General features: G+C 40.0%; 2 protein-coding genes across 4 annotated transcripts; both read left to right on the top strand.

Annotated features, from left to right (window-relative positions):
- The first annotated feature begins 581 nt into the window (after positions 1–581).
- Positions 582–3,466, top strand: LOC117441751 (ATP synthase F(0) complex subunit C3, mitochondrial-like). Of its 3 annotated transcripts, none has more exons than XM_034077768.2 (5): positions 582–674; positions 986–1,082; positions 2,057–2,128; positions 2,692–2,891; positions 3,111–3,466. In XM_034077768.2, exons 2-5 carry the CDS (start codon positions 1,044–1,046, stop codon positions 3,223–3,225), a joined length of 426 nt encoding a protein of 141 aa, XP_033933659.1. In that variant the 5' UTR covers positions 582–674; positions 986–1,043; the 3' UTR covers positions 3,226–3,466. The 3 variants fall into 3 exon arrangements, with proteins under 3 accessions (XP_033933659.1, XP_033933667.1, XP_033933675.1); XM_034077776.2 differs by having other exon boundaries at positions 614–705; XM_034077784.2 differs by lacking the exon at positions 582–674 and adding an exon at positions 763–855.
- A 1,314-nt stretch (positions 3,467–4,780) lies between these two features.
- On the top strand, positions 4,781–10,972 carry nsun3 (NOP2/Sun RNA methyltransferase 3). The gene is made up of 6 exons (XM_034106676.2): positions 4,781–5,042; positions 5,835–5,938; positions 6,024–6,544; positions 7,594–7,748; positions 9,353–9,474; positions 10,229–10,972. Exons 1-6 carry the CDS (start codon positions 4,875–4,877, stop codon positions 10,560–10,562), a joined length of 1,404 nt encoding a protein of 467 aa, XP_033962567.1. The 5' UTR covers positions 4,781–4,874; the 3' UTR covers positions 10,563–10,972.
- Positions 10,973–16,516: the final 5,544 nt, after the last annotated feature.

The following is a 16,516-nucleotide window of genomic DNA, read 5'->3' as shown; positions in this document are numbered from 1 at the left end:
CACAACCTAATTCTCTGGTTATTTAAGTAGAATTAACCTTTCAGACAATCTTTTCAGTACTTCAAGTTTGGACATGCAATGTCGCTTCTTAGATAAATAAAAAAGAAAAGTATTTGATTTTTTCAATACTTCTCATATCATGTATCCTTTTTGTCTAGTGAAGTGATACAATTGTGCATTGATTTGGAGTCATTATGTCACATTGTGTAATCAATTGAAAAAATAATCCAATAGTTTCATTATTTATAAAGATGTTCATATAAGATAGTAGAAGCAATAAACTCCAATTAACGATGTTATACTCGTCAAGTGTAGTTTTACAATGCTGCATTGGTTTGTAGTCTTACATGACATGGAAGCTATTGAAAATAATGGCGATTGATAACAATATTCGCATAAAATAGATGAAGGCGTTCACTCAAATGGAAAGAGGCGTGTCTTCTCCGTCCAGTGTAGTCATTATATCAAAGCGATTGAAAAAGTTCCCACTGATTATTTGTAATACAAAAAGAAATATAAACATAAGTTAATTTCAGGTAATTGTCGTGATCGCACTAAATTTAACATCTTCAATGGCAAAACAAATAAAAGCGTCAGGAAACCGGATGTCAACCCCTTGACGTGATATTGAGCATGCGCACGTCTCTCGTGTGTTCGACCTCTACTACAGACCGGTAAGAGATAACCTCCTCAGTCACTAGCTGTGTGAGTTTAACATTTAATCGTGTCGCTTCTTTGTAACTCTCTGTTTCTTTTCGCTATATTAACAACAGCAATGCTTAGCTTCTAGGATTTAACAACTAGCTTGTTTTTCAGTGACATTGCTCGGTTTTGCAGCTAATCTTGACCTTACTTGTATGTGTCCACGTAACTTCGCACACTGTGTACTTTCTCATTTAGACAACTAGTTACACAGTTAACCAAGTCAAACTGTTCATTGTTGTTATTCAATGCATTTCTTTGTTTTGTGTATTGTTTTCTACAGACTTTTAACCCTGAATCAACGCCAGCTCCTTAGCTTGACCTGACCACTGCTCATCATAATGTATGCCTGTGCTAAATTCGTCTCCACGCCCTCTCTGGTGAGTGAGTCTGTTTCAATGGATTGTGATTTCATGACATATTGCAACAAAAGCTGCAAGTCTGTGTTCATGCCTTCATGCCAGGGCAAACCAGCTACATTCAAGTCGCTAACGCTAGCACTCACCCATGTAGCCGTCTTTGACCCATGCTAAAGTCAGCTAGTGCTCACACCTGCAAGGACGTCCTTGTTTTGAACATTATCAAGCCTTAGCAAAGCCATTGCATCCCCATCCTTATCTACATCTATCATCTACATTCAAACATATGATGCAGTTAATTGAGAAGCAGCCATATTTAAAGTGAAATCTGAGCAGAATGAATCCGAAGCCACAATATAATGGATCACTGTTGTCTAGGCAGGGTGGAAAGCAATTTGGTAATTTACAAGTACATGTTCATGTACTACTATTTAACTTGAGTATTTAGAAAAACATTAATTTACATTACAGTTATTTTTCCTTTTTTTATTATTAGGATTTTACTTATAATGTGTTATTGTATTATCCAATTCTGATTCTCAGTTTACAATACAACCAACCTGTTGCAGATTAAAGTACTAAAAGAAAGGTGTTAAATAATTTCCACCTTTTCATTTAAAGTACTGCTTACATATTAATTAATACATCAAAAATCATGATCGTAAAACACTAACATCAACCACTCTGCATTATGAATATGTGTACTTATGTGAATATTTGAATGCAGGACTTTTCATTGTAATGCTGTTCTATTATATATCATTTTAAGTAATTATTTTAATACTTCTTCCTCATACAACCACATTTGTTACTAGCCAAATGTCTCTGTTGGGATGAGCCCACATGCTTTTAATTCTGACCTCAGGAGATTAGATGTATTCTTAGCACAACACAATAATTATACAGAAATGTATCAGCATGACATTTTTGTGCAGTATATTATCAGAGCTTGATTTTCTCAACTACATGTGTCTCTGTCTTGTTTCTTGGAACAGATCCGTGCTGGATCTCGGGCACTATACAGACCACTCTCTGCAGCTCTAGGCACAGATGCCAGGAAAGCAGAGGTAAGCAGCTATCAGTACTGTGCATTAGAACTGATGTATTGACCTTGAGTGTTCACAGAGGAAAGGCACTTAAGACACAAGTATGTATTTTATGATGAAATTGCTACTCAACAAAACTATATCATGCAGATATCATTTAATGTCTCCCAACAAGTACAACAACAGACTGGTGAGGTGATAGGATTAGAACTTAATGTAGCAAGCCTAGTTTCCCATTGAGTACGACCATTGGATAATGTTGTTATCAGCAAAAGCAGTAAAGACACCTGCATCAAAAATAAACTTAAGCTGGCTAGCCTCTGTAGCTAAAATTATTTTTGCAACATTTCCCTTGCATCTCTAGAGCTGGACTAATGTTCACGCCATTTTCATTCGATATGAAACCTTAATCAATTCCATAGTTCATTAAAGACAGATACAGGGTCAACATTCGGCTGTAGAAATTAGGAGATCTTATAAAAACTGATCCGTTTTAGAACACGTCTTTTACATATAAGCATACAATGTGTAGTGCTGATTTGTGATTTTGTTGTGTACTAACCTGACTTATTTTTGCATATCAGACTGCCTCCCTCCTGGCCCCTCAGAGCAGCGTAGCCTCCCAGCAGCAGATGGCAGTGCGGGCGTTCCAGACCAGCGCTGTGAGCCGTGACATCGACACTGCTGCAAAGTTCATTGGAGCAGGAGCTGCCACTGTGGGCGTAGCTGGATCTGGAGCTGGAATTGGAACAGTGTTCGGTAGTCTTATTATCGGATACGCCAGGTAAATCAAATAATCTGTCATTTTAAAACTTCTCCGACAAGAGGCGAAAGTCTCATTTGTCATAAAAAACACTTTCTGTGTAAAAGCATTCTTCAACATTGTCAAGGGGTTAATAATATAATTATGTTGTCACACAAGTCCTTGGGCTGTCTGCTGAATGAATGTATTTTTAACACCTTTTACCTCCAACTTCTGACAGCTGCCTCTTTTTCTCCACAGGAACCCCTCTCTGAAGCAGCAGCTGTTCTCTTACGCCATCTTGGGCTTCGCTCTGTCTGAAGCTATGGGTCTCTTCTGTCTGATGGTTGCATTCCTTATTCTGTTTGCAATGTAAAGCAGTTAAGCATTTACTGCAAAGGGATACATCATAATGTTAATAACAATTAGCAGCTTGAGTTGCCCTTGAACGGTACGATAATGTCAGCTTATCGCGTTGCCTATTCTTGTTCATTGGTGCTTCTTAAGGTTGTGAACTCACTGATGTAAGAAACTCTGGCAAAGCAAAATCATTGTAAATGATGGGTTTTGCCATGATATTGTATATTTAATAAAAAATGTTTGTGTTAAACATTCAACCAACACCTGAAGTAACATTTTTAATTCATAATTTGTGTTTGTGAATTTGTAAATGGTAGTGTGTATGTTTTTAAGGTTCTTGTTTTCAAAGTGACTCTGTTTTTCTCCTAATATAATATAAATGAGAGGCTCACAGTTACACAAACTCTCTAAAATAATTCAAACCTTAAGTTTCGCAGCTGTGATGCAGCATTTCCCTCAACAGTCCTGGTCAATTTAGCCTACTATATAGGTCAAGTTTTAGGATCACCTCTGGTTTGTTTTTGTTACCCTGAAGTAGAACAAACATGATTATCAAAAATATAGTTAACCTTAATATTAACAAGCCCTTACTGTGACCATAGACTTAAAACATGTTTACTACAAATTGACAGAGAATAAAATCAATTGCTGTCACCTTTTATCCAGCACTGGGTTCAGGTTGCCAGTATTGTCTGCTATGTCCAGAATAATTAAAAAGTGTTTGCCAGAGACTTGGCAATTGTCTGAATCCAGTATTTCCAGCACGACAAACCTAAATCATGTCTAGAGAAGAGCAGACGTTAGGCCTATGGGAAACATTCAAATCAGACGTTGGTTTCCCGGTTACACATTTTGAACATCCTCTGCAGGGGGAGCACACATGTATTTGAAACATTTCTAGCACAAGCAGCTTCATTGCTTGTGTTTTAAGCGATCACCTGTTAAAGTGAATGAATGTAAGTACTCTATACTGTAATCATACTCAGAGGTGGGAGAAGCACTCAGATCTTGTACTTAAGTCAAATTAGAGGTACCAGTGCAGTGTGGAGGAATACTCCGTTACAAGTAAAAGTCCTGCATTTAATGTTACTCAAGTAAAATAAAAAAGTATTGGCACCGAAACATACTTAAAGTACCAACAGCAACGGTACCCATTATGCATATTGCCCCAGTTCAGAATAATACATATGTTTTGATCATAATTATTGATGCATTAAAGTGTTATCAAAGCTGGTAAAGGTGCAGTCATTTTAATAAGTTTAATTATATGTATGCTGCCTGCAGGGTAGCTTGTGAATGTTACCCCTGTTGTAACATAAATATTACTGAAGTGTTGATTATAATTCGCATTATTAAACAATAAATCAACATGTGCAAAGTAACTAAAGATATTAAATAAATGTAGTGGAGTAAAAGTACACGTTTTAGCTCTGAATTGTAGTGTGGTAGAAGTACAATGTAGCAAAAAAAATCCTCATTAAAGTACAAGTCTCAAAAGTAGCGAGAAGAGAAAAATCAGTAGTCTGCAAAGCGGAACTAAAGACAGAGTCAGAGTTTGAGGGAGGACAGATTTGAGCAACGCACGGTGTTTGAGTTTATGAAACAAAGTCAAGTAATAATGAATATATTTCGACATGTCAGTTAGAGATTAAAATAATTAACCGAATGTATAATTATATGCTCTCAAGACATTGTTTTTTACTGACAATATGCCTGAAACCTCGGAGGATAGCGCCGAAAGCTGTGTGCTCTGTGAGCTGTTACACAGGTCCTGACCATGGTCCTGACGCTGATCCACAGCTCAGAGAGCGAAGAGGAGCAAACAAAAACCAGGTGAACAAACACGAAAAGATGCTATGTTTTTGGATGGATAGCTCGGGCAACATTACTCGAAAAATATATTGTCTTCTTGAGTGTCTTAGATTTCCCGCCACCTGTCACAGCCCACTGTGTTTAAATAACACATTTGACATCTTGGCTACTTTACACATGCTCCATTTTTACTCTGTCAGCTAAAGTTTTGGTATGAATTGTACCCTGTAGTTAATGAGAGTTTGGTGGTCAAATGTGTTTCATAAGGGGGGAGGCGATGTATTTGTTTGCCCATTAGATGGAGTGGTACGAGAAGTTCAACATATATTCGCTGAATTATTAAAGCATTTAGATAACATAGGGACTGGTTAATCAAGCACAGTATTGATTTCTGTCCTGTAATTACTTGTGTTTGTATTGTATTTATTTTGGATTTGCAGCTTATTGTTATTATTTTCTTAAATGTGTCTATTTGCAATCTTATAGCCGGCCTCCTTTTGGCCCTAAACAAACTTATGCTAAGGGCCCCACCTCCCTGACCTGACCCGTAACCCCTGTAGATCATTTGCTATTGCCACACAGTTACACTTGACACCCCAACACTGTACAGTGTTTATGCTTCACAGCTTTTACCCTTTAATATCCACCAGGTATAGCTAGTGTAAAACAACGGCTGTTATTTTTTCCATTTACATAGGAGATTTCACTGAGATAGTGTCCAGATGAAACTAACCTAAGCGCTCAGTGCTTAGATGCTTTCTTATTTCATGCCTCTGTGGGATTAATTTATTCACCACAGTGTGTTTGTAACAGGTTACAAAAAGGCGCAGAAAAGAGAGACCTTCATGTCAGCCAGTCCTGGACAACTTTGACCAGCAGTACAGTCAGGAACTCGGAGACCTGTGGCCATCTGCAAGGTAAATGTTCTCCTAAAATATATTACAGCATGTACATGGACCACACTAGTACCCTTCCTTAATCTTGATTGCTTGTTTCCTACAGAGCAGTGCTCCTGGACCCTCACTCTTGGCAGTATGGCGTCATGCTGAACCGCTTCAGCGCTGTGACGGGCATCACACAGATCCTCCAGTCTCAGGGCTTTTATACATTGCTGCCTCAGAACAGTGTCTCCCCGCTCCTTTGTAATGACTTCTCAACAATCTCCAATTCTAAACACCAAGCAGGAAAAGACTCTCCGTTTCCACCTGACTACATTTCAAAGTTCCCTCCTAATGACTTTCCTCTCCAACCTGACAGCAGCTCTCATGTGCTCCCTCAAGACCTTAAATCAGAGCCTTCACTGAGTTTACCCCGTTCTACATTACAGTGTTACATCCACCCGTACCCACTGCGCTTCCCCTCTCAGGCGCACAGGCCTGGCCAGCTGAAGCAGTACTACCTCCTGAATGCTGCCTCCCTGATGCCAGTGCTGGCTCTGAACGTCACAGATGGGGAGAAGGTTTTGGATCTCTGCTCGGCACCGGGGGGTAAAGCCTTAGCCATAATGCAGTGTGCCACCCCAGGTAAAACAAGTACTTTTTCAGACATGCAAGTAGTACAAAATAGTTTATTTTGTTCACTTTAACCCACAAGGCAGTAGAAGACAAATAAAGCTTATATAATTTAAACACTGCTGAATTTTATGCATAGTTATAACTGTTTTATTAAATATTGGTATATATATTGCTTTTATTCATGAACTATCAGTTAATGAATATGATTAATTATACTTAAAGGTGGGGTAGGTAAGTTTGAGAAACCGGCTCGAGATACACTTTTTATTATATTCCATGGAATGCTCTTAACATCTCGATAACGGTTAGTAAAAACCATGAATTAACACTTTGACAAGTCTGCAGATAAGACGGCAGGCGAAAAGCTTTTAAAATGCGTGTTTTCCGAATGGAATCGGATCCATCAGGCTAAACTAACCTGTAGCTGCTCCGTCCACACTCACAACAACGTCATACAGACATAAATAAAGCAGCGACTGTATTCGCCATGACACAGACAGTCTGTGGTTTGTACATGTTTCACTTGTGTCCAGTTTCTGAACAGATATGAGGAGCTCTGAGTGTGTGTGTTAACGGCTGATGTGTTATATATATATATACAGTCTATGGTTGGCAATCATGAAGCGTCATTTCTTGACTGGCAGCAAAAACAACCAATCACAGCAGTGCTTCTCTGGCTGGCTCTGTCCAATCACAAACAAGAAGTGTTCTCCCTAAAGGAATACCCTTTCCGTCCAATGTGAAATGCTGTGGCGTTTTCTGAAATGCTGTGGTGTTTTCTGAAATGCTGTGGTGTCTTGCACTTCAGGGCCACCGTAGGTTTCTCCAAAATTACCTACCCCACCTTTAATTCGATTGAAATGACAATAAATCATGAGTTACTGTGTTATTGACATACATATAACATCGAGGTGTTTTCACAAAAAACATGTTGAAATCAGTTTAGTTTTATTCTTAAATATAAAGTTATAATGTACTTTGCATGTAGTCTCTGCAGTTTAAGCATTTACTGCATTGGACACTAGTAACAGTTAATGCGGCCCTGTTTTGTGTTCCAGCACTGCTCTGCTGTAATGAACCGGACCCCCACAGACGGGACTGGCTTTCCAAAACCCTCGAGTCGTTCCTGCCTCCGTCACTAACCAGCAGAGTGACTGTGTCCGCACAGGACGGATGCTCTTTTGGGCAAAGTGAAACAGGAGAGTATGACAAGGTGAGGGGGAGTCATGGTTATTTCAGCTTGTGACTACGTTTGGCTTCGGTGTTCATCAAATAGAGTTTTTTCAAGGCCATGGTTAGAAATGAATGAAAACAGCAAGCCTTTGAACTGAAGGTAATAAGCCCAGCGGAAGAGACGAAAACCATTTATTCAAAAGAGGAGCCAAGAAAAGGCAGACAAAATGGTTGGGAGCTTTCAAAGCACTCATTGTGACTGATAATGGGCCAAAAATATTGAAAACAGAAAAGCACAGACTCAAAGGTAGTGTAGGAAACGGTGTGAACAAAGGCTGAAAGGATTTAGAGTACAAACAGGCTGTACAGATTCAGGCTGTTTGTGGCAGAGAGGACAGATCTGTGGGGAGATTCTCAAGTTTTAGATTTAGAGTTTGTGTTTGGTGAAAAAAGAGCATGTTATTTTACAGACCTCCAGCATTTGTATTCATTAGGGGTGTAACGGTATACGTATTCGTACCGAAAATATTCGGTATGGGTCCTTCGGTTCGGTACACGTCTGTACGTGAATATCACCGGTGCCAAAAGAAAAATGACTGAAGTGAAAACCCAACTCCCACTAGCATTTAAGCCTCCACCACTCGCAACAAGTTCAGACCGAGCCAAAGCTATTACAAATGCCAAATATCCTTATGTTGCCATGTTAGGAAAGCGCGACCTGGCTGTATCTGCTACCTCTGTCCCTAGCGAGAGGGTGTTCTCCATAGCAGGATACATTGTTGCAGCGTCCACACGGCGGAAGCGTTGAAGCTTCAAAAGTTTAACATTGCTCAACTTTTGAAGCGAGCAACGCGAAGCCATGCTCCCACAATGCAGTTTGGCAAAGCGTGACGTCACCCCATACAAAGTGAATGGGCAGAAGCGTTGAAGCTTCAACGCACGCCGCCGTGTGGACGGGCCGTAGTGCCAGCAGATCTGCCCTTTCGGCAAGCAACGTGGACAAGTACATCTTTCTTAAAAAAGAAACATGAAAATACAATGACAAGCAAGCAAGTCCTAATGTCAAGCTGGCTGTTTAGGTACTAGTACAGTACAGTTCAAATACAGATTATTTCAGTTCATCGAAATGCTGCACCTTAATGCTTATTTTAGTACATTTTGTATTTATTTGAGTGAATATTCACAGTTTAATAATAATTAAAAACCCAAAACTAATATTTTATGTTTTGTGAGTAGGCTACTAGTACAGTAAAGTTCAAATACAGATTATTTCAGTTCATCGAAATGCTGCACCTTAATGTCTATTTTATTATATTTTGTATTTATTTATTTGAGTGAATACATTATTCACAGTTTAATAATAATTAAAAACCCCCAAAAAATATTTTATGTTTTTGTGATAATTTTTTCTGCTGTACCGAAAACGTACCGAACCGTGACCTAAAAACCGAGGTACGCACCGAACCGAAATGTTTGTGAACCGTTACACCCCTAGTATTTATGTCTGCTTTACCCTAAACTATTTACATGTTCTTACTCCTTCCCTTTCACTATTCTTCTTTGATCCTTTCGTCTCATGCTGCACTTAAGCTCTTGAACTCTCAGACTCCGAACTACTCACATTTCGTGCTCTCTGTGTTGCAGGTTTTAGTGGATGCTCCATGTTCTAATGACAGGAGCTGGTTGTATTCCAGCAGCAGCCAGCAGGGGGAACAGAGACTGAAGGACAGAGCCAGGCTGCCTGCTCTCCAGGCTCAACTGCTGAGGTGAGTCCAATACCGAAGAGATGTCTGAAATGTGTTAACCTCGTTGTTCTCTCCTAACTTCCTACATGTCATTACTCATGTGATTTAACCGTTTGTCTGAAAATGATAAAAGCACTTTAGTAATATGTGGTGTTGCTGTTGTTAGTAGGGTATTTCAGTTATCTGTTCATTTATATAATGATGGCTGTGTGGCACCGTATGATTACCCAAAAGGACTAACATATTATAGTTTACATTTTTTTATCAATCTATTGGCTCTGACAATTTGATTGCAGCTTTGTATAATTGTGTGAAATTATAACCAAGCATAACATGGTACAGAACTGTAGGTAATGTTTGTGTTCCACACATCCTTATTCCTTTGCAATACCTTTTGTCCACCTTACCCACAATGCAATTCAACAGTTTATTCATAAATCTGTATGTTATGCAAGTTGTGGTTAATGTAGGCTCGTGCAGCAAGCCTTTAGCTGAGCTGAGCTGAGCAGCTACAGACGTCTGAATTCTTACTAACTCCACACAACCATTTTTTTTCTTTCATGTTCCACCTTGCCGTCCTCACACCCATCACTTGAGGCAATTTATCAGACTTCTCACAGCTCTCTCTCGAGCCACAAAAGGCTTTAGACAACTTTGTTCACATATGCAGTGGTACTCCCTAAGACCTGCAAACCGACTTTGATGTGTGAAATCGGTAGAGTTCCTCTTTTGAAGCCCCTTCTCATGAAGTGCAATGTTTGTCTACTCTGTGCAGGTCTGCGCTGACAGCGGTGCGTCCGGGCGGAGTTGTGGTCTATTCCACCTGCACTCTGTCCAGCTCTGAGAACTATGCTGTGGTCGACTCAGTGCTGAATGACTGTCCTGAGGCTGAACCTGAAGACCTGTGGGAGGAGATCGCTGTTCCTTTATCAAAATACTTTACATTTAGTCATGCTCACCCTGATCTTGACACACCTCAGAAGCCGTCCCTGCGGCCACTGAATGGCTCCTCGTCCTCTAATCCCCGCAGGCTCGGCATTTTAGTGGTTCCTCAGCCCGGCAGGACCTGGGGACCCATGTTTTTATCTCGGATTAGAAGAAGGAAATAAAGTAGGTTGTTTCCCTGTGCAAAAAAAGAGGAGTGGAACGAATGGCCAAACATACACATTGCCTTTTGTTAACTCTAGGTTTTTAAATGCAAAGTACCTCATGAAACCCTCCACTAGGTCACACACGCTGACAAACGTACCCTTTCACATTTCATATATCAATGTTTGGTTTTCAACTTCTTCCCCTTAAAGCCAAACTATTTGTTCCTTTTGGCTACCCACACCCTTTTTATTTATGATTTATTGTTTATGGGAACCACTGACACTGCACATGTACGATTAAATTATATTGTCTGAACATATTGTTAATTGCTTTACATCAATAACTGCGTCCACATTATACAATGAAATCTATAATACTGTAAGACTGAAATCATTTACAATGTAAGATTGTAATATTAAAAATTAATTCTGAGTGCATTTTTGGAGTAAGTGCTTATGGTGTCTTTTGTGTTTTCTTAGTACTATTTGACTGCAGTTAGAGAATAATCACCACAGAAACTCACATTCAGAGTTTCCAGCCTTAAAGGTGGGGTAGGTAATTTTGGAAAAAATCTGCCACTTCCTTACAGAGACCGTCCTCCAACGAACGCGCACATGACCAATGAGGGCGCGAGATAAGTTTGTGCACAGATGGAAGGCTGACAGGCAGGTAGGCCATCCAGTTACTTTAGCCAGGCCTGTAAGAGTGCGCTAGAATTTGAAAGTACACAACCGAAAAAAATCTGCCCCTTCCTTACAGAGCCCCTCCTCCAACACACAAACGCGCACATGACCAATGAGGGCACGAGATGGAAGGCTGACAGGCAGGTAGGACATCCAATTATCTTAGCCGGGCCGGCTCAGATAATTGGTTGTGCTTTTTACAGCGCCACGGCTTCCACAGATTAAATATTTGTATATATTTATTGTCAAAGCATTTAATTTATTCATTGCTATCGGGATGTTAAGAGCATTCCTTGGAATATAACAAACTGAAGTGAATTACCTACCCTACCTTTAAGTCATCGAATCTGGCTGCAGTCGTTACATTTTGATGAACTCTAGTATTGACTCATCACTGAATCTTATCACTGTTTCTATCTGAACACTTGTGACTCATCTGTTTATTGGACTATGTTTGTTTTTGAATACTAAATTCCATAACGCTATTGCAAATGTCAACACATGGACATTAGACACTCAACAGGAAGCAAAACGTTTCCTGTCTGAGCGATTAGTTTAATAATAAGGAAGACTGAAATTACTCAGTTTGTCTTACTAACTTTGCATTGTCCTACTCTGAATTAACACATACTTCAAGTGATTTTCCATCTGTCACCAAACCTCCTTTTAGTGTGATTGAGTCTGCAGTTTCATCTCTACATCGGCTCATTACCTGCGTGGACTGTTCTCATGTCACGCTTCATTGAAAATAGACTAGATTTTATTGCAGAGTTTGGGCTTTTCATCAGGGTGTGATCACTCAGACAAGAAGCCAAAACATGTTTTGAAAGTAGCTATAGACAACAATGAACAACAATATACATATTTGTACCTCTTTCGACATACAGACAAAATGTGCAGTTGCAGAGGTAGTTCAGTCAGACAACTCACGTGTTTCTTTAACATGTTTATTAGAAGCAGCATAGTGGAGTTTGGCGACTAGACTCAGGCATCATCACTCCACAGATAGCACGATGAGTGATGATTAAATAACTAACCCCCCGAGCCTACAGGTGGAAGCTGGGGTGGTGGTGAGGCAGGCAAGCAGCATCGACGTCGAGGTAGCTGTAGCTGCAGCAATAGCAGCAGCAAGCAATGCATGGAGAGAGATCTGGCAGGTTAAATAGAGCGGCATATTAAGGAGACTCTTGTTTGGTTGGTTGTAGAGTGGCAAGGGGGCGTTATGTATGAATGCAGCATAAGTGCTCGAGTTGACTGCCTGAACTAGCTCGCAGGATTCGCCCCATTTATGTGTACATTTTTTTATTTTTTTCCCATGCACCCAAATACATCCCACTGGTGGTTCTGAAAGAGTCTATGGGCGCTGTCGAGGCTGTGATTGCTGAAATAGGAGAGCTACACGAACCATGGTGCCAACTAATCTGGGTGCCACTGGCCATACACACAAACATTACTGGATTCATTCATATGTCTATGTTTGCCTGAAAAGTAGCTTCAGATGAAAGTACACTGATATGAGTGTCATGCAGGTCTCCCTTGAAAAAGAGATCTATGATCTCAATGGGACCAATCTGGTTAAATAAAGGTTTGAAATTAAATGAAATGAAAATCACACCACCACAACATATCAGAAGTGAGATGTGGAGATGAAGTAAGGCTTCATTGAGGTTAGCCATGTTGACCTCTGTGTGAACCCTTTGTTGATGTTCCCCATATTGAAGTGTTTCCTCAAGGGGAGAATCTCTAAGCAGCTTTTCCTCCACTTCAAAGGGAGAACATGTAGGGCTGCTTTGCATAATCAGGTGGGGAACAGCTTTTTGCCAGAGAGGCAGGAATTAATTTGTGGCACCGCCAGATGTAATCATTAAAACTCTAGTCATCGACAATAAAGAGAGGAGCGTTGGAATGCCAGAAGAGCTCTGCTGAAACATAATGGCCTTATTTCAGATTGGTAACATTCAGTTTTGTCACTCGGTGGTTGTTTTGAATGTACAATACAATTTTAGTGGTGAGAAGTGATGAGAACGCACCATTAGAACAGGTATTAGGCAGCATTACACATTATGTCAGTCAAACTGAGAGCCATTTAGCTAGGCTTTAAAGCTCCACTCACAGTCTGTAAATGTACTGAAGGGCTCACTCTCACTGCTCTCATTAACCCCTGTTACCAGCAGCTGTTTTCAGCACAAAATGTTTTATAAAAAAAGAAACTCTCTAACCCAGTGTTTCTCAAACTTTTTCATACCAAGGACCACTTAACCAATTAAAAAACACTCGCGGACCACCTAACTCCACAAATATCCAAACACATCGTTTTTCTAGAACAGATTACAAATCGCCTGAAAATGGTACAAACAAGTGGCAACATGTGTGATGAAGGTGTTGCGCTGGGCTATATCATGCAATTGAAAGTGGGTTCATTGAAACTTAAGCTCGCTCCATTGCGGAGATATTCCCGCGAGAGTGCGGAAAACTTAAATAGATTAATTTATTTAAAATGTGAAATTTTACCAATATACTCAGGGACCACTAGGGGGCGCTCACGGACCACCAGTGGTCCGCGGACCACACTTTGAGAAGCACTGCTCTAACCCACTTTACTCTCTAGCTGCTCAGCACCAAGCCGCACACGTACACATGTTGTGGTTATGAGATAGTTTTAAGTTGGGTACAATGTTATAGACTTTGTGACAGGAAAGACTTAAAAAAGCATTCATTATTTGTGCAGCTCTCATCCAATCAGATCTAACCCACAATAATCACACTGTCAATGGGATAAGTTCCCCCATGTGAAAAATGTTTAACTTGAAGAGTTTGACTGAATATGCCTGACAGTTAACAAGTGGGACTATAGATTTAGTACCTTTTGGGGTGTCCATCACTCATTTCAAATGTCATAATTTGTCAATATTCCATTAGAAGTGAGTGAACAGGATTCCTGCTCTTGATTGATTGTCACACTACTAATCTCTGAGGGGGGGGGGGGGGGGGGGGGGGAAGTCTGCAAAGAATAAATAGCTGTAAGGGTCAAGTCAAACGGGTTGTCTATGTGAACATGGAAGAGAACCTTATTATGAACTATGACTGGTTCTACCAAGGCAGTACATCTGATGTGCAAAATGAAAAAACTAGCTGTTATCATCTTGCCACTTGCTGTATAATGCACCAGCAGCAAATATGACAGTACAACCTAATCGCCTGGCTCTGTAAGCCAAATCCAATACTTAATTTAAGGGCAGACTGAAAGAAAGGTTCCTCTCAAGTACTCTAAGAGTCAATATCAACATAGACAGAAAAGACCAGAGCAGAAGGAGAAGTGAGAGGGTGACTACAACAACAACTTATATATACAGACATTTGCATCCTATTATCTACTGTTTGTCTGGCATAAACACTGACTCTAAATGCAAAAAAGAAGTTAAAGTGTTTTGTTTTTGTGTTGTTTACAGATTTAGCAGAGAGCACAGTAATCACACCTATTTAAAATAAATCAGCAAAATACTGAAAATGGAGAAATGGAATAAAACTTGAGTAGTTTGATAATATTCAAAATCATAAACATGACTCATTCTTGTCTGAACTTTTTTTATTTGTACTGCATATCCAAAATGTGCATATTTCAAAAACTTTTATAGAGAGTTTTAAATTAATGGGGTTTCATGGGCAAAATAAACCACTCAAGCTTTAAGAGAACTTCCAGACCAACTTCTGTGTGGCCCCCATAGACTGTATAGTGGCCCCTGATGAACTACACCGGGAGGAGTTGCTTGTACCTCCTGCAGTTCCCAGCTGTGAGGAAGGAGACTACCATAACATCCGCACAAGAAGACAGAGCACAGGCTCAACTGACTGAAGGCAGGGAGGATTAGCCTTGACCGGAGATTCAGTCATCTTTTTAGGAAACACAAAACTTTTAAGGAAACACAAAACTAATCGGGAGATATTAAAAGTACAAAATCAAAAAGTTGAACAAAATCTTGATACAATGACAATGGTCATAAACATATGATCCTTATTATCCAGCTACAAAACTGTAGCAGTCAACAAAAAAATATAGCAGATTATATTATGAGTGCTGCCCATATCCATGTGACCCTACTAATTCAACCCATCATCTAATTTTACGAGATAAAATAATTCATTTATAAATGTTATAAACAAAGACCCATACAAAAAGATAAATGATTAACACGTGACATTCTGTGTTCAAAAATGTACACTGCACAAATGAGTCCTTAACTTATCAACAAGGTCTGTGACGGAGAAGTCAATGTATTTTAAGTCATCACTGTGATATGCTTTTTTAAACAAATTCCACTGAACAAATAACACAATCCATGTCCACCTGTGTACTCTCATGTTCCGATTAACCCAGCTTCCCCAAATGTCTTTCTTTTTGGTGTCTACAGTTGCAAAAAAAGTATGTGAACCCTTTGGATTCTCCACACATAGCGTTGTGTGTTCCTTCCAAACAACTCAACTTTGGTTTCATCTGTCCACAGAATATTTTGCCAGTAGTGCTGTGGAACATCCTGGTGCTCTTTTGCAAACTTCAAACGTGCAGCAATGTTTTTTCTGGACAGCAGTGGCTTCCTCCGTGGTGTCCTCCCATGAACTCCATTCTTGTTCAGTGTTTTACATATCGTAGATTCGTCAACAGAGATGTTAGCATGTGCCAGAGAGTTCTTTAAGTCTCTAGCTGACACTCTAGGATTCTTCTTCACCTCATTGAGCATTCTGCGCTGTGCTCTTGCAGTCATCTTCACAGGACGGCCACTCCTAGGGAGAGTAGCAACAGTGCTGAACTTTCTCCATTTATAGGCAAATTGTCTTACCGTGGACTGATGAACATCAAGGCTTTTAGAGATACTTTTGTAACCCTTTCCAGCTTTATGCAAGTCAACAATTCTTAATCGTATAGGTTCCAAAGGGTTCACAATACTTTTTCTTGCAACTGTATATACGCCGGGATCCGAAGTCATGGATGATCCTGCGGTCCTGTGTCCTCGATCGCGAGCCCTGGATCTTGAGTCGTGGCTGTGGTCCTGGATGGATATCCTCGTGGATTCATCTTCCTATTATACACACATGCATTTCCAAACATTTGGACTACCTATGTTGCAAATGTATTATCTTTTCAATTTACACACGGCATCTATTGCAGGTCTGTCCGTCCTGGGAGAGGGATCCCTCCTCTGTTGCTCTCCCTGAGGTTTCTCCCATTTTTCCCTTTAAACTGTGGGTTTTCTCCGGAAGTTTTTCCTTGTACGATGTGAGGGTTGATTGAT

This window comes from Pseudochaenichthys georgianus, chromosome 3 (genome assembly GCF_902827115.2).
Source record: "Pseudochaenichthys georgianus chromosome 3, fPseGeo1.2, whole genome shotgun sequence".
NCBI lineage: Eukaryota > Metazoa > Chordata > Actinopteri > Perciformes > Channichthyidae > Pseudochaenichthys > Pseudochaenichthys georgianus.
Note: the sequence above shows the minus strand (reverse complement) of the source record. Positions and strands in the feature narration are given on the sequence as shown.